The sequence below is a fragment of the Dipodomys ordii genome, unplaced genomic scaffold (assembly GCF_000151885.1).
Source record: "Dipodomys ordii isolate 6190 unplaced genomic scaffold, Dord_2.0 Scaffold47, whole genome shotgun sequence".
Classification (NCBI taxonomy): Eukaryota; Metazoa; Chordata; class Mammalia; order Rodentia; family Heteromyidae; genus Dipodomys; species Dipodomys ordii.
Genome location: NW_012267263.1, coordinates 2,463,549 through 2,481,392, shown reverse-complemented (window position 1 = coordinate 2,481,392; position 17,844 = coordinate 2,463,549). Strand labels below are relative to the sequence as shown.

The 17,844-nt window shown below is 39.6% G+C and overlaps 1 protein-coding gene across 1 annotated transcript in view; it reads left to right on the top strand.

The window, feature by feature from the left end:
• Mrps5 (mitochondrial ribosomal protein S5) overlaps positions 1 to 17,398 on the top strand; it is a 27,415-nt gene extending 10,017 nt beyond the window's left edge. The window contains exons 4-12 of the mRNA XM_013019875.1: positions 972 to 1,097; positions 3,668 to 3,901; positions 4,744 to 4,778; positions 7,096 to 7,186; positions 10,234 to 10,280; positions 12,355 to 12,412; positions 12,702 to 12,764; positions 14,498 to 14,634; positions 17,046 to 17,398. Coding sequence (XP_012875329.1) covers positions 972 to 1,097; positions 3,668 to 3,901; positions 4,744 to 4,778; positions 7,096 to 7,186; positions 10,234 to 10,280; positions 12,355 to 12,412; positions 12,702 to 12,764; positions 14,498 to 14,634; positions 17,046 to 17,270 — 1,016 coding nt within the window. The 3' untranslated portion in view covers positions 17,271 to 17,398. The remainder of the gene's footprint in view (positions 1 to 971; positions 1,098 to 3,667; positions 3,902 to 4,743; positions 4,779 to 7,095; positions 7,187 to 10,233; positions 10,281 to 12,354; positions 12,413 to 12,701; positions 12,765 to 14,497; positions 14,635 to 17,045) is intronic.
• Positions 17,399 to 17,844: the final 446 nt, after the last annotated feature.

Sequence of the window (17,844 nt, the reverse complement as noted above, 5' to 3'; positions counted from 1 at the left end):
GCTCTACCACTTGAGCCACAGCGCCACTTCCAGCTTTTTTCTTTTTATTTATGTGGTGCTGAGGAATTGAACCCAGGGCCTCAGGCATGCAAGGCAAGCGCTCTACCACTGAGCCACCTTCCCAGCCCTGAAATGTTTATTCTTGTTTACACTAAGAATCTTGAATTTAAGAAGGATAATTAAGTTGGGTGCTGGTGGTTTATAACTGTAATGCTAGCTACTCAGGATGCTGAAATCTGAGGATTGCAGTTCAAAGCAACCTGGGCAAGAAAATCTGGAGACATCTCCAATTAACCAGCAAAAAGCCAGAAATGGAGGTAGGGCTGAAATGGTAGAGAACCAGCCTTGAGCAAAGGGATAAGGCCCAGATTTGAATTCAAACATTAATTACTGGTACACATACAAAAAAGTATATTGTTTATTTCAGTGATTATCATAGAAGCAAGAGGACAGGAGAAGGCCTAAATCATAGTTGATGAAATGGCCTGATAAGTAAAAGAGATTTAAATGTTACTTTTGGGGGAAAGTAATAGGTCTGTCTTTTTTTTTTTTTGTCGGTCGTAGGCTTGAACTCTGGGTTTAGGTGCTGTCCCTGTGCTCTTCATCTCAAGGTGCGCGCTCTACCGCTTGAGCCGCAGCACCACTTCCAGTTTTCTAGTGGTTTTGGAGATAAGAGTCTCATGGACTTTCCTGCCCAGGCTGGCTTTAAACCACAATCCTCAGATCTCAGCCTCCTGAGTAGCTAGGATTACAGGTGTGAGTCACTGGTGCCTGGCTTAGGTCTGTCTTTTCTTGGGCTTTCCACATGTAATTATGTGCCAAGGATGATTTTATTTTGCTCTCACTACCTTGGTGCAGGAGCTGACCTCTCTGGCCTTTTTAAGCTCAGTAGGAGACAATAGTACTATAATTGCTCAAAAAACACATAATTAAAAGCAAGAGACAAACTCAGGATACCTGTTTAATTTCAGTAACGGCAGATGAGCTATGGAAGGGTGCTTTAGCAGAGACCGGTGCTGGAGCAAGAAAAGGAAGAGGCAAAAGAACTAAGAAAAAGAGAAGAAAGGATTTGAACAGGGGTCAGATCATCGGTGAAGGTAAACTTATTTATGAAGACAGCGAATATGGTTGTAAAGTGTTTTTCCCCCAGATTTTGTATGAACTAGGAACATTAAAACATTTCTCATGGAGGGCAGGATCTCACTAATGATCCATGGTTTTAGAGGCATTTCCCCAGGTCTGCAGGGGAGGAAATTCTAGAGAAAGAGATACATTCAACCAGTTGCTTATTCAAGAAGCATTAAGTATCCTTACATGGCAGTCCTTGCACTCTAAGAACTTAAAACTCAGTGGTAGGAGAATGGAGTAAGTGGAGAACTGGCAAATTATTTCTGCAAAGAAAAGATGATGGTTATTTTCAGGTTATTTCAGCTACATGATTTGTTGTAAGAGCTCAGCCCTGTTCTTGTAGCATATATACAGTGTATAATTGAATGGGCATACCTGTATTTTTGTTTGTGTTTGTACTGGTGCTTGAGCTCAGGGCCTTTGCTCTTGCTTGGCTTTCTTGCTCAAGGCTGATGCTCTACCATTGAGTCATGCCTCTAGCCCCATAACTGTTTTAATCAAACCTCATTACAAAAGTAAGTAGTAGGCTGTATTCGGTCTTTGGGCCTTTCTTTGCTGATTCCTAGAATATATATTGTTAGTATTTGTGCATTTTCTTTGTCTTTTTTTTTTGGGGGGGGGTCCAGTTGTGGAGCCTGAACTCTGGGCCTAGGGCGCTGTCCCTCAGCTCTTCAACTCAAGGCTAGTGCTCTACCACTTGAGCCACAGCGCCACTTCCGGCTTTTTTTTTTTTTGCTTATGTGGTGCTGAGGAATCGAACCCACAGCCTCATGTATGCAAGACAAGTGCTCTACCATTGAGCCACCTTCCCAGTCCTTTTTTGTTGTTTTTTAACTGGAGTTTAAACTCAGGGCCTTATACTTGCTAAACTGGTGTTCTACTACTTGAATCATGCTTTTAGCTCTGGTTTTTACTGGTTATTTTGGAGATGGAGTCTAACAGACTTTTCTGCCTGGGCTGGTCTTGTATTATCTTCATAACTCAGCCTCCTGAGTAGCTAGGATTATTGATGTGAATCACTGATGCCTGGCTATGTGTGCTTTTTATCAAGAATGAAAATTGTGTGCCTGTATCAGCTCATTTCAGAAATAAAACATCTTGTACTATATAATATACTCTATAATGTTGGGTAGTCTTTTTTTTCAGTACTTAACTTACTAGATAGGTATTTTGCCACTTGAGCTTCTCTATTAGCCCTTTTTCTGTTGATTATTTTCAAGATAGGTCTCATTTTATAACCAGGCTTAGACTATGATCTCTCGATTTGTGATTCTCTATGTTGCTAAAATGAATGATGTACCACTGTGCCAACCATTGTGCTTCTACCCAAGTTGGGATGACAAGTGGTACCACATGTCCAGCCAACCCCCCCCTCCCCCAGACTGGCTCTAACTATGATCCTAAGATTGTTGCCTCTCAAGTAGCTAGGATTTAAGTAGTTTTTTTGTATCTTATATTTTATTTGTGTTTTTCTTTTTTGAGATGGTTTTTGCTATATTACCCAAGCTGGTCTTTCAAATTTGTAAACTCAAACGATCCTTGCCCTAGCCTCCTGCATAGCTGGGACTACAGGAATGAATCACCATGCCTTGCTAACATTTACTTTCTATTTCTTTAAGTTCATATCTATATACATATATCTATATGTATGTATATACATATAGATATATGTATAAATATACATACACACACACACATATATATATAGGTAAAAATGTATGAATTATAGAGAAAGCTGAAATCCACTTTATGCTTTTTTTTTTTTTTTTGTCAGTCATGGGTCCTGAACTCAGCCTGGGTGCTGTCCTTCAGCTCCTCAGCTCAAGGCTAGTGCTCTACCACTTGAGCCATAGCGCCACTTCTGGCTTTTTCTGCTTATGTGGTGCTAAGGAATCGAACCCAGGACCTCATGCATGAAAGGCAAGCGCTCTACCACTGAGCCACCTTCCCAGCCCCAACTTTGTACATTTTTTATTACCCCCAGGCCCATTGTCTCCCCTGGGAAAACCACTACTCTCATTTTGGTATGTTTCTTTTAGTGTTTTTAAAAATGCTTTTATATGAATGCCTTAAAAAACATACATTTTCTTTTATCTAAAGATAATTATACCGTATGGTATATTTTTCTTACAACTTAGTTTGTCAGTCAATAAGAGGTCTTGGAAATTAGTTCATATCAGAACCCTAGGAGGTGACCTCCTGTTTTGATTGAATGTGAGCCATTTTACTTATTGCTGGTCATTGAGACTGCTAGCACTGTTTGCTTTTGTTGATAACATTTTAGTGGACTTCCTTGTCCAGGCATGCTTATGCCTTGTACCTATATGGGAGTCACAGGTAATAATGTGAACTGGAATTACTAGCTTGTAGGTAAATATATTTGCAATTTTGATAGTATTAGGTGATCTATAAGTGACCATTTTAGCTTATGTTCCCACTAAAAGCATGTTGATATCTGTACATGCATTTACTGGGAATTCTAATACTTGAAAATGAATGCTTTTTAAAGATTGTATTACTTATATTTTTAAACCTTCAGGACATTATGGTTTCCTTTGGCCTGGTCTGAATGTTCCTCTTATGAAAAATGGAGCAGTACAGACCATTACCCAAAGAAGCAAGGAAGAACAGGAGAAGGTAGAAGCTAACATGTTTCAACAGAGAGAAGAGTGGGACCGGAAGAGGAAGACGAAAGTAAAACGGGATCGAGGATGGAGTGGGAACACATGGGGAGGCGTCAGTCTTGGTCCCCCTGATCCTGGTCCTGAAGGAGGTAGCAGAGTCCTGGTTCTATCTGTCTGTGGAAAAGAGGGCTTTTAATTCTAGAATGTGTTTTGAAATTATTCTATTTGCCTGTTTAGATGGCTTCTTCAAAAAAAGGATTTGTGCATTTTTTTCTAACATCACATTATTACCCAAATTATATTCTATGGAACAACGAGGCCTATTAAAACAAAAAAAAAGTGTTTCTCTAACAAGATAAAAATTTTATATAAGAAATTTAAAAAAATAAAATAATATGAAAAGTATTTGAAAAAGGGCTCCTTGAGCCAAGAGATAGTGAACCAAAAGTATGTAGAAGGCCACGGAGCAGCAGAGAGGACGTGGTGGAATTGGAAACTGGACTTTGAGTGGCTTGAGTATGAATTGTGCTTTGACTTAAGTCCAGCAGCACCCAGTGTGCTCAGTGTGAACAGGTAGTTGTACAGATTCAGGCTTGTGAATGGGAAGGAGAGAAAAGGGTGAGGGAATTTGGGACATTCCCAAGATCTTGTAGCAATGATGGGCTTTAGTATCTTGGTCAATAGGGAGAATCTGTGAAGATGGGAGGGGATCAGGTGGGACAACAGTGATTGAGGGCCTGGTAGTGCTGGGGAGCTTCAGGATCCATTGTGCTGGGGGTTGATGAGTGAGGGAGCTGGTGAGGGGAAGGATGAGTGACCCAGCCATGGATTCAGAACACTCTCTGTTCAAGATGTTAGAGTGGACATGTCCTTGAGAGTGGCCCCAAAGACCTTTCTAATTTAAAAGTCTTGGACATCACCTGTGTTGAAAAATGCTTTCATACATTTAGTACAGACATGTTTATCTGTGTGCTTGTTTCTTTCCTTCTAGAAACGTATGATGATTTTGAAACCAGGGTACTTGAGGTAGGCATGCTGAGTTAAATACCCAGTTAATCTTTGGAGTGGGTAGAGTTGGGGCAGAACAACAGGACCTGGGAGGAAAAGTCTTTTTTTTTTTTTTGGGTCCGGTCGTGGGGCCTGAACTCTGGGCCTGGGCACTGTCCCGCAGCTCTTCAGCTCAAGGCTAGCGCTCTAACACTTGAGCCACAGCGCCACTTCCGGCTTTTTTCTTTTTGCTTATGTGGTGCTGAGGAAACGAACCCAGGGCCTCAGGCATGCAAGGCAAGCACTCTACCACTGAGCCACCTTCCCAGCCCCAGGAAAAGTCTTTATGATAATTTCTCTGATACTGAACTACATAAGGAAATAATGAAACTTTAACTTCATTTACTTGAGAGCATGTTTTTAATTCTAGCACTCAGGAAGATAGGAGGATTGGAAGTTCAAGGTCAGCCTGAGCTATATACAGAGACAGTGTCACCAAAAAAAAAAAAAAGGAAAAGAGAAAAACTTACTAACTCTCTTAACTGCTACTATTTTTTTTTTTAGGACTACCAAATTGAATTTTAAACAAGGCAACTTTTGTGGCATAGTTAATAAAATATGGAGATTGTGTTTAAATTTTCTCCCTCCTGAAACCAAAGGAGCATTAACAATCTGTCATTGAGTTATATACAGCTGAATCTAACACTGAAGTCAGAGAGCAGAGATGGGGCAGAGCAGGGATCAGGGGTAGATAGCTTAGGGTTGAGTGACTATCCAGTTTTGCTGAAGAGATGGCCTCTGGGCTGCTCACACAAGCCCTTGAAACTGAATCATGTATGAAGTAAACGTCAGGTCCCCTTTCTAGGACATTCTCTAAGATAGTCAATATCCCTTTTATTTGACACTACCTATCTAATCTATTAGCATGTAGAATAATGGTTGGTTGAGTTTGTGATGAAACCTCTTCAAGTATGTGTATTATTTCTTCTGTCAGTTGCTGTCTAGCTTTCTTCTGTCAGTTGCTGTCTAGATTTTAGTGTATGTTCACAAGTATTTTAGGTTAAGTTCTTAGTTTATAGTTGTTTTTTGTTTGTTTGTTTTTTTGTCAGTCATGGGGCTTGAACTCTGGGCCTGGGCTCTGTCCCTCAGCTCTTCAGCTCAAGGCTAGCGCTCTACCACTTGAGCCACAGCACCCACTTCTGGCTTTTTCTGTGTATCTCATGCTGAGGAATTGAACCTAGGGCCTCATGCATGCGAGGCAAGCATTCTACCACTGAGCCACTTTCCCAGCCCAGCTTACAGTTTTTGAAAGCTAATCTGTTTGAAAAGTTCTTGTGCATGTAGTAGTTTTCTGTAAGATTATTCACCAGAGTGGACTCATTTCCCTTTTTCTTTCATATATATTCTTTTTAATTACTTTTTTTTTTTCTAGTCCTGAGGCTTGAACTCTAGGCCTTGGCACTCACTATCCCTGAGCTTTTGTGCTCAAGGCTAGCACTCTGCCACTTGAACCACACAGCTCCTCTTCTGGCTTTTTGAGGTAAATTAGAGATAAGAGTCACAGACTATTCTGCCCGGGCTGGCTCTTTTCCTTTTATAGAAAAGGGATACCATGGTCAAAGAAGCAACTGCCGCATAAACTATTTAGTTATCAGTTTTATAGTTTTGGCCTTTGAAATAGGCTCCAAACAAAAATCTACAGGTTTTCTTGTAGTTCATAAAAAGCAGATGTTTCTAGATTTTCTGTTTTCTATTAAGTAGTCCTCAGCATAAGAGATCAGTCCTGTACAGTTATTTCTGTATGCTGTATTTCATCTTTTCTAAGTTACTGTAGCATCGCTGGTATTGGAATGTATCTTGTAACCAGTCCAGTGTAATCCCTTCTTCCTTTCTTGTGGTATATTTATTAAGATAGGCTATATAGCATTGTATAGTGTCACATTCCTTTAACTATTATCACAGGATTGGAGGTATGACTCAGGTGATAGAATAGTAGCGATGAGCAAGCAAGTCCAGCAAGTACATGGACTTGAGTTGAAGCCCTCATTCCGGCTAAAACTTTCCCCACCAACCCCCCCCCCCCCACACACACACATTATTATAGTTGAATCCTGTAATAACTTTGTCACAGAATTGGGAAACCTTATTTCCATTCTCTTCCTGAGAAAACAGTGAAGGTGATAGTTGTATTGGAAGGAAGCTGTTTATGCCTGAAGAATAAGAGAGGGAGCATGCCTAGGAGGGGAGCATGCCATGCATCATGTACACGTGTGAGGGAGATAGGCAGGTCCTGCTCAGACCTCTGCTTTGGAATTATCTTGAGGAATATTACTGATAAGATGTTTTTGTCTTTTAGGTAAAAAATGTCTTCAATATGACAGCGAAGGAAGGCAGAAAGAAATCAGTCCGTGTCCTGGTTGTTGTAGGGAATGGAAAAGGAGCTGCAGGTGAATGGGGTGTGGAACTACACGTGGTGGTGGAGCCAAAGCCTGGCCTGCTGCTTAAACCCATAGTAGTTGGGCCCTTCAGATAGAAAGACTAGTACTGCCTTTATTTTTCCTCTGAGGACAGTGGAGACTTTGAAAAGCTTAAGGTGTATAATCAAAGTTTAGAGGGAAAAACATTATCTGCGTGTGCAGTAGGGTCACGAAATAGTTACAAAAATAGAATATAAACAATGTACTATTGAATAGTGAACTTATACAATAATGCTAAAGTATTTAATATAATAACACTAAGCTGGGTGCCTGTGGCTCACGCCTGTAATTCTAGCTACTCAGGAGGCTGAGATCTGAGGTTCAAAGCCAGCATGGGCAGGAAAAGGCTGTGAGACTCTTATCTCCAATAAACCACTAGAAAAACCTGAAGTGGCACTGTGGCTCAAGTGGTAGAGAGCTGGCCTTGAGCTGAAGAGTACAGGGACAGCGCCCAGGCCCAGAGTTCAAGCCCCACAACTGACAAAATAAAATAAAATAAAAAACATATATAATATTGATAAAATTCTTAGGGAGGAGTGTTATTTACTTATTTATTGGGGTTTGAAGTTAGGGTCTTGTGCTTGTTAAGAAGGCACTCTACCACTTAAAACATCTTCATCCCATTTTTGTCCTAATGGATAAGATTTTGAATTTTTGCCTTGGGATTGCTTTGAACTATGATTTACCTACCTCTGTGCCCCATACCTGGCTTGTATGAGATGAGGTTTCACTAAATTTTTATCTAGGCTGTCCTCAAATTACAAGGCTTCCCAGTAGCTGGCATTAGAGATATATGTTGTCATACCTGGCCCAATTAGTTTTGCTTATTATTTAAACATTATTCTTTATGCTATTCTGTAAAACTTCCATAGTAAACATTTGTTTTTGAAATGCCTTCCATAAATGTTGAAGGAAAAGAAAAGTAGAAAGCTGCTAGCTAGTCCTAAATAAAAGTGATACGTATAGTACATTGCTGTAACAAGTCACATTTAACAGTAACGTTTGTATCTTTTCAAAAATTTACATTCATATTATCATGAAAGGATCATATTACAGTCATGAGTTTGTACTAGTTTTTCTTGCTTAGTGGTTTACTCAGAGATTTTATATTTACATAGATTTCTCTTTTTCTTTATACTGGTTATATAGTGTTTCATTATATGGATAAACATGATTTTTATTATCTTTTCCTTATTGCTAAATATGTTGAAGCCAAAGTTTTATTGCTAATAAAAACCAGTGAGCTTCTTATACATATAGTCGTGGTATTTTTGCAGGTAAGAGCCATAGGAGAAATTTATGTTTTATTTTGTTTTTTGACCACAAGCATGTTTGAACCCAGGGCCTAGTGCTTGCCCAGTAGGTTCCATACCACATTAGACACACCCCCAGATACAACAAGGGTTGTTCCTTGCAGTGCATTTGAAATTGCTGTCCCAGTACATTTACATGTTGATCAGTTTTTCCTGGGTTCATGTTCTTCTACACCATCATCTCCTTGCTCAGGATAGTATATAAACTTTTCTAATCATTAATATAATATGCAAAACTTAGCTCTTAATTTTGATTTGTGTTTCTATAATTATGAGGGTGTGGACACTATTTTATATGCTATTAGCCATTGTTATTTCCTCTTTGAGAGCTGTTACTCAGCAAGGTTTTTGGTTTTTTTTTTTTTATGTGATCCTGTGACTTGAACTCGGCTCCTGGGCACTGTCCCTGTTGTGCTCAAGGCTGCCAATCTACCACTTAGACCACTTTCCACTTCTTGCTTTTTGGCAGTTAATTGGAGATTAGCATCTCAAAGACTTTCCTGCCTGGGCTGTCTTCAAACTTCAGTCCTCAGATTTCAGCTTCCTGAGTAGCTAGGATTTAAGTGTGAGCCATTGGGCCTGGCACTTAGAATATTGTTAATTGGCATGAGCCTTTTCTAAGTTAAAGACATGTTAGCTCTTGTCTAGCAGACATTTTGACTTCATTTTTAATGTTCTTTACCTAGAAGTTTCAGTCATTTATGTAGCAAATTAATTCTGATTTTATGTTTAACTTAGCCTCCAGTTGATGATTTACATTTTCATTTACATTTTCTCTAGTGCTAACATGATTTTAACTAGGGTGGAATTCAATCTCTTGCATATGTCATGTTTACACTTGATACATTCCTGTGTAGAATTTAAAAACTAAGTGTACTCATCAAATTCAGTATTACATGATGACAAGTGATGTGCATATTTCTGTATCTTGTAGTGAGCCTCATTTCCAGCACTCACCACTCACAGAGCTGTTATCTTTTATTTCCTGGTTAGACTCCACTTCAAATTTCTAGTGAAATCATGACTGTAAAGCAATGTACTTTTGTTGGTGGTGGTGGTAGTGGTTGTAAGGCTTGAACTTAGGGCCTGGGTGCTATCACTGAGCTCTTTTGCTCAAGGCTAGCACTCTTACACTTTGAGCCACAGCTCCACTTCCAGTTTTCTGATGGTTAATTGGAGATAAAAGTCTCAAAGACTTTCCTGCCTGGGGTGACTTTGAACTGCGATCCTCAGATCTCAGCCTCCTGAGTAGCCAGGGTTACCGGCATGAGTCACCAGTTCCCAGCTTAAAATCATGTATTTTAATCTGTTTTCCAAAGTGTCCAAAACATTTGCCTTATTGATTTGGTCATATGTAATTTTTAAAGGTGAGTGTATTTCATTAGAGATATATAAAAAATAATGTTAAGAATATAACTTTGAATCTCATAAATACATCCACATGTAAAATTTTTCAGAATGCCTTCAATTGACACACAAATCTCATCTTATCATTTGGCATTGGCTTGGACAGTGAGCTCTATGGGCAAGAGAAATATAGAGGAAATACTGTAAGGACCAGACTGGGAATATAATTTAAGGTTTATTATTTGAAATCAACATAAATAGCAATAAGGGAAAGGTTACAAGAATGTTTATCCATACTATAGAACAAAGTGTAACTGGTACAAAGAATTCCCCTTTTCATATTTTTGTCTTCTCAAGGTTTTGCTGTTGGGAAAGCTGCTGATCGGACAGATGCTTTCAGGAAGGTACATACTTTGTTCACTTAGTAAAGAGATAATATGTGTGTTAGACACCATGGGAACCACCAAAAGAAAAAAGAAAAGAATATGTCCCAGAACCTTTTCATGACTCTTAGTTGTCTCACACAAAGCCATTCTAAAGTGCCTTTGTTGTTACATCACTGATATCACACTAATGATTGCTTATCAAAATTACTGTTTTTTTCAGATTTTTTTTGAATATTTTTATTATCTTTAAGTAATTGTACAAAGGAGTTGTCATTCACCAAAGTAGTTTATTAATACTGTGCATCTTGATCAGCATTACCCCTTTCAACATTCTCACCCACCCCACCCAATCCACCCTTTCTGTCCCTCACTTACCTTTTTTTTAATTTATTTTTTTCTTTGTAAGTTGTGAGGCTTGAACTCGGGGCTTGGGTGCTGTCTCTGAGCTCTTCAGCTCAAGGCAAGTACTCTACCACTTGAGCCACAGTGCCACTTCTGGTTTTCTGGTAGTTAATTAGAAATAAGAATCTCATGGACTTTCCTGCCTGGGCTGGCTTTGAACCGTGATCTTCAGATCTCAGCCTCCTGAGTAGCTAGGATTACAGACATGAGCCACCAGAGCCCAGCCCTCACTGATCTTAATTTTAGCTTATGTATTGATTTTTTTTTTTTTTTTTTTGCCATTTAGCAAAGGTACAGCACACAGGCCCTGATGAGTTCAAGCCCCATGATGGGCAAAAAAAAAAGTAGTTTATGTATGCAGTGCATCTTGATCTGTGTCATCCCTTCAACATCTTTACCTCCCTTTGTTTGACCCACTCCTTCCCTTACATTTCTCAATTTGGTGTTATATACAATGAATTCTTGCCTGCATGTTCCCCTTCCCCACCCCTTAGTTCTTCTACACTTCTCCCCTTGGCCCAACTTTCCCATCTGTTACACATTGGTTAACTCATTTGTAAACCCTTGCTTACAACCCGGTGTGTTTCCTTGTAGATTATAGGCATATTCTAGCTACCACAAAGGAGGGGAACCATGCAACTTATGTTTCTCTGAGTCTGTCTTACTTCACTTAATATAATTTTTCTGTCATTCCATTTCCTTACAGATGGTACAGTATCATTCATTCTGATGAATGAGTAGAATAGACTATAATTTTTTATAGGTGAAACTTTTTTTTTTTTTTTGGGTCCGGTAGTGGGGCCTGAACTCTGGGCCTGGGCACTGTCCCTCAGCTCTTCAACTCAAGGCTAGCGCTCTACCACTTGAGCCAAGGCGCCACTTCCGGCTTTTTTCTTTTTGCTTATGTGGTGCTGAGGAATCGAACCCAGGGCCTCAGGCATGCAAGGCAAACGCTCTACCACTGAGCCACCTTCCCAACCCTGAAACTTTTTTTAAAATAAGTTTTTATTGTGAAAATACTGTACAGAGGGATTACAGTTACATGAGCAAGATAATGAGTACATTTCTTATCAAGCATTGTTGCTTCCTCCTTTGTTTTTCCCCTACCATCCTTTCCATCTCCACAATAACACTCCCCCACCCCCGCTTAAATTGTAAAGTTTGGTTTTCAACATAGTGTCTTGTACATCTCATTGTTACAGAGGGTCAACCTGTGTCCCTATTTAAACAATTTCTTATTTTTCCTTCCCCTCCCCAAATTATACCATAGGTGAAATTTTTTTATAATAAAATATTTTGTAAAAGGTACTTTTGAAATCCAACAAGAAGCCAAGCATGATTACAGACAACTGTAATTGCAGTAGGCAGGAAGATTGTGAATTAAATGCCAGCCTGAGCTATTATAACAAATTTCAGTGAGCCTGGTATACATAATAAGGCCCTGTCTCAAAGACAAAACAAACTTGAAGGGTTGGGTGAGGTTAGGATAGATGAGAGGATGGAGATCATAGAAGGTATGACATTGATTGAATGCATTGTATCATAAATTCATGTGTTAAATTGAAACCCCTTTGTACAACTATTTAAAGATAAAAAGAAAAAAAATCCAACAGATTTTTTTTTTTAATGTGGTAAGACATAACTAGCTCAACAGGAGACTTAAGAAAGTATGTTTCCTTCTTTTCTTTAGGCAAAGAACAGAGCAGTTCATTATTTGCATTTTGTAGAACGATATGAAGACCACACAAGTGAGTGTTGGGCTTTTCTTCTAAAATTTGCAGGATTATTCCCTTATAGTATGTCTGGCAACATATCTATCTTTGAGTATGTTAATGTTTCTCTGTTACTACATTCTTAAAAATGTATAAAGTGTAGGAACAAACAATCTAAGGAGGTTAGTACAATGAGGGAGATCAGAGTTTGTTGATCTTTGGCCAGTATGTGTTGCTGTGCAGGGTGGTATGCACTGCTTTATAACTTTGCAAAGACATTAAAGCCACACACCTAATCCTGTTTGTGTTTGTTTTTATCCTGCAGTATTTCATGATATTTCACTAAGATTTAAAAGAACACACATCAAGATGAAGAAACAACCTAGAGGTAACACTATTTTTGTTCCCCTCCACTATTTTTGTTCCCCTTTACCTGAACTTACCTTGAAAACACTAGAACAGAAAGGCATAAGTTAGGTGTAAGAACAATGAGGCTTTTGCAGAAATAAATAATAGTCAAGCTGTACAAGCTTCTGTGAACACTGTATGTTCTAGAATAATTCTAGACAGGAAGAGCATGTTGGAAGTTGAGCACAGCAACTGAGAGGGTGGTTGGGTTTGGATGAGTGGGAATAATATTAGTTTCCCCTAGAGAATCCACGGTTGCCAGTACTTTCTGTTTTGATGGCATATTGAATTCTAGTTATTTTCTTTAATTTGGTGCTTGGATCAAACCAAGTTTTCCTGCATGCTAAGCACATGCTCTCTATCATTGAGCTTCATCCAAAGCCTCTTCATTGTAGTCTTGATTGACCAGGTTATGAGATATGAATGGATCAAGGCAGTGGGATGAAGAAATGGTCCTTCCTGTCTCGTGGATGAGCAGACAGGCAGAGTTGGAGATGGAGCTGTGATAGCATGACCGACCAGTGGACTCTGGGTGTAGGACTCTTACACATTTGGATCACATTTGGATTTACATTTCACCTGTTTTATTGTTTTTTTTTTTTTTAAACCAGTCCTGGGGCTTGAACTCAGGGCCTGGGCACTGTCTCTGAGTTTCTTTTGCTCATGGCGAGCACTTGACCACTTGAGCCACAGTGTCACTTCCAGCTTTTTGTGTGTTTTTGGTACTGAGGAATCGAACCCAGGGATCATGCATGCTAGGCAAGCACTCTACCCCTGAGCCACCTGATTTATGTAAAATGTTAGAGTCTAAACTCAGGTCTTTAACTCTCCCTCATGCCCACTTGCATTGGATGGGTGCTGATCTAAGCTCTGGGGATACAGTATTGTGGTCATCACAGAGTCCACATTCTATTGAAGGGATCTCCTTGAGTGCCTGAATTGCCATCTCAGCACTGTTAGAGCTGGTGGAGGAGAATGATGTTGTCAGAGAAGGACTCAGAAAAGGAACAATTTGAGTGAGACCTTGAAGGGGAGAATGAGTGAAGGTGACAGGACTAGGCTATGGGAAACCCCAACTGTAAAATCCCCAAGATGGAAAAGCCAGTGGGAAAGAGGACATGTGTTTTCATGAGGGCAGCCAGATATATAGGGTTCAGGGATGGAGGCCTTTGTAGGCTATGGAGTTTTTTATTTTATATTTTTTCATTTCAATTCAGAGAACAATAGGAAGTAAGGAGCTTTAACAGGGAACAAAGTGTTGGGTCTATGTGGAGAAGGGATTGCAGATTTACAGATGGATAAGAGTAGGGCAGATAGGAAGACACCCAAGACTTGGGGAGATGAATGAGGTGAGCAGCCAGGGGCAAGAGTGGAAGGAAATGGACATCTCTGCTCATTGTTCCTAAGCACAGGTTGCAGATGTGTCCCTCTACTCTTGGTTAGCATGGGCATGGCATGTTGAGAGCCTTCAGGCAATACCTGAAGTTTTCATTAATAGCCCTGGTGTAGATACATCTACTCTGCCCTATAGGATTCCATTGACATAAGCATCATCTTGGAATTAAGCGCATTAAGGGTCACCTGGTTAGGAAGTGGTGAAGCCAGAATGTGAATCCCTAAACCCAGGACCCTCATATTTATGAAAGCTAGGGGATGAGTGACGCTTGTTGCAGGTAAGAAGGTGGGTGTTTTACTCAGTCTTCTTTTTACTAGGTTATGGCCTCCGCTGCCACAGGGCCATCATCACCATCTGCCGGCTCATTGGCATCAAGGACATGTATGCCAAGGTGTCTGGGTCCCTCAACATGCTCAACCTCACCCGAGGCCTCTTCCATGGGCTCACCCACCAGGTAACCCCTTCCCCGAGTCCAAAACTGATGTCTGTGTGTGTGTCTCTGTGTGTGTGTGTCTGTGTGTGTGTCTGTGTGTGTGTTTTAGTCCACAGTGTTCAGGGGCTACCTGAGGTAATGGCCATTATTTGCTGTCTGTGGCTGCATTAGATCAATCAGATCCATTGAGGAATTAATGAACAAATACTTCAAGAGCTTTTGAAGTTAAAAGTCAGTATTTACTGTTTATATTTTAGTCTGAAAATAACATACTTCAGCTATACAGAAAGTAAGGCAAAAGGAGAAAGTCCCTTTCTTAACAGTAGTGAGACCTGGATAAGCAAGAGATGTATAGTCAGACTTGCTGTTTCCTGCATGGGAAACTTGTACTCACCCAATGAGTGGGGTCTGTGAACATGTAAGTGACTTTTCCTGGGGTTGCTGTCCATTTTGGCCCAGGCCTGGTATACTTACTCCACTCCACTCAAGGGAAGGGCTGTGATTGCAGGGATCCTCCTGGCAGCCCTGAAACTTGATAGCAGGGAAGTCTTGCCCCTTAAGTGGATAGAGAGACATTGGAGGTAGATGAGCAGAAAGCACAGCAATTTCACTAGGCTTCAAGTGGCCGAATTCTGCTAGTTGAATAATCTGAAACAAGAAAATTATTTAAAAGAAAAAGAAGGCTTTAGATAAAAAATGTTTTTTAAACAACTTATGTGTATGTTCATACTACCTAAAAAGAGCACTTTTACAATCACACCTACTGTTGGAGGATTCACTGTTTGATGTAACTAAACTGTTGGTTTTAAATAGGTCAAATTTATGATTCTATAACTTGTTCTTTTGTGTAATATTCTTGTTTTCTGTTAGCATTTTGAAACTTCTTACATAATTACCATGTGTCATCTCTTTTAAAAGGCCATCAGTTATAGCATTATAAAGTGCTACTCAAGCCAGATGCTAGTACCTCCAAACACCAGTAGCTCATGCTCCTAGCTAATCAGGAGGGTTAGATCTGAGGATCTTAACTATAAGGCTTAGCTCTAATTAGCCACCAAAAAGCTGGTAAATGGAGTGGTGGCTGAAGTGGTAAGATTGTTAGCCTTGAGCAAAAAAGCTCAGGGACAGTGCCCATGCCCTGAGTTTAAGCCTAGGACCAGCACAAAAAATTAAAAAAAAAAAAATGAGCCACTCAGTAAAAAATGCTACCAGTTAAAGTGGTATCCTTTTGATTTATGACAACAAATTAAAATATTTAATTTTACTATGAAACAGCTCATCTTTTTTCTAATTTTACTTACAGAATTAGAGTAGTATAAAATGGCTATAATGTCTGAAAACACAGAGTTGAACATATCAGGTATTTTAAAGTACCCTCTCACCCAGCTCACAACTGGTCTTTTTTCTCACTACCATCCTACCTAGCTTTGATTATTCTGAACCAACTTTCAGACATACATTTTATTTTATCTATGAATATTTCACTCTATTTCTAAAAAATGAAGACTAACATATACTTCACAGTACTAAAATTCAATAATGACAGTGTTGTACAGATTCTGAGTTTTAGGTAAGTAAATGAAACCAGGATTTAGACAGATGTCAAGGTAGAAATGATGGTCATGCTTTATTCAAAGCTGTCTGTCTACAGAGCCATCATTAGCAATAGCAGCAGTAGCCTAATAGCAGGGCATGCTTTATATTCCTACCAGACAAAAGTTGCCATGTGGTTTACTATGGTTACTTAAGATTGAGCATGCATACCTAGTCTCAAGGTGGTAGTATACAATATTACCTAAGGTAGGGAATGCATACATGACTCATAGTTACATAAACATGCTAAACCAGCTGAATCATAGGCAGACCAGACCAGAAGTCCTCCAGAAGCTACAGGGAGGGAGCCTAATTTCCTCCATTTATTTTTCACTTGGTCGCATCAAATATCCAGTCTTCATAAAGTATCTCCAGTTGTGAGAGTTAATTTTTTTCACACAATTTGAGTTAGATTGCAGAAAGGCCAATACAGCAATTGGGTTGTTTTGTAGTATTTCCTAGTCTGGTGCTACTTAAACCTGTGGAGACTTTAATGTTTTCTCTGCCTTGTATTTTCTGTAAATGGGTTGTTAGATCTAGAGGCTTGAGAGCTTCAGATTCAGGTTTTGGCACAGCAGTATACCTAATGAGGGATTTTGGAGGGTAAGATCCCTGCTCCATCCCAGGTGGAGGAAGGTTGAGAGAATACCATCCATGACAGATCACCTTAGTTTGGCACAGAATGCACTGCTCAGAATCAAATAAAATGGTATGTAAGTTTTTACAAGTCCACAGGTTTCCTGCCACAGCTTTCCTCTGTCTGGTGGAAGTGCTTGCTCTTTAAGTTACAGGTGTATTTCATAGACCTAACTTGCTCTTCTTAATCTGATCTCACCTAGGAAACTCATCAACAGCTGGCTGACAAGAAGAGTCTCCACGTGGTGGAATTTCGGGAGGAATGTGGCCCATTGCCCATTGTGGTTGCCTCCCCGAAGGGGGCCTTGAGAACAGACCCAGAGCCAGAGATTGAGGTTCCTGACACCAAACTCGACTGGGAAGATGTAAAGGCCATGCAGGGAATGAAGCGGTCTGCATGGTCAGCTTTAAAGAGATCAGCCACATAGCCTTCCTGCAGCCACTGTCCACAGACTCTTCACTCTTTAGCATGCCTCCCCTCCAACTTTTTTTTTTTTTAAGGAAAGTTCAATCTTTATTTACAAATAAATAATTATAACTTTGGTTTACTGAATAATTACAGCTTTGATTTACTAAATACACTACACATTGTTTGGTGTGGTAGGAACTTTATATTTCTGATCAAGACAGTTTAAATATTGATAACTAGAAAAAAGCAAATAGGGAGACAGAACTAATCAATAACAATGCACAATAATAATTGCTATAATAATTATAGGTCATATAAATTCTAATTTATCCAAAATGAATTGTATTCACTTCATTATACAGAATGGTTAAAAAGTCTGCCAGGCACTTGGGGCTTATGCCTGTAATCCTGGCTGCTGAGAAGGCTGAGATCTGAGGTCACCATTCAAAGTCAACCAAGGCTGTAGGTTAAGTGGTAAGTAAATGCTAGCCTTGAGCAAAAACACTCACAGATAGTACCTGGACCCTGAGTTCAAGTCTCAGGACTAGCATAAAAGTAACCTGATTCGATTCCCTTAAAGGACTGTCATTTTA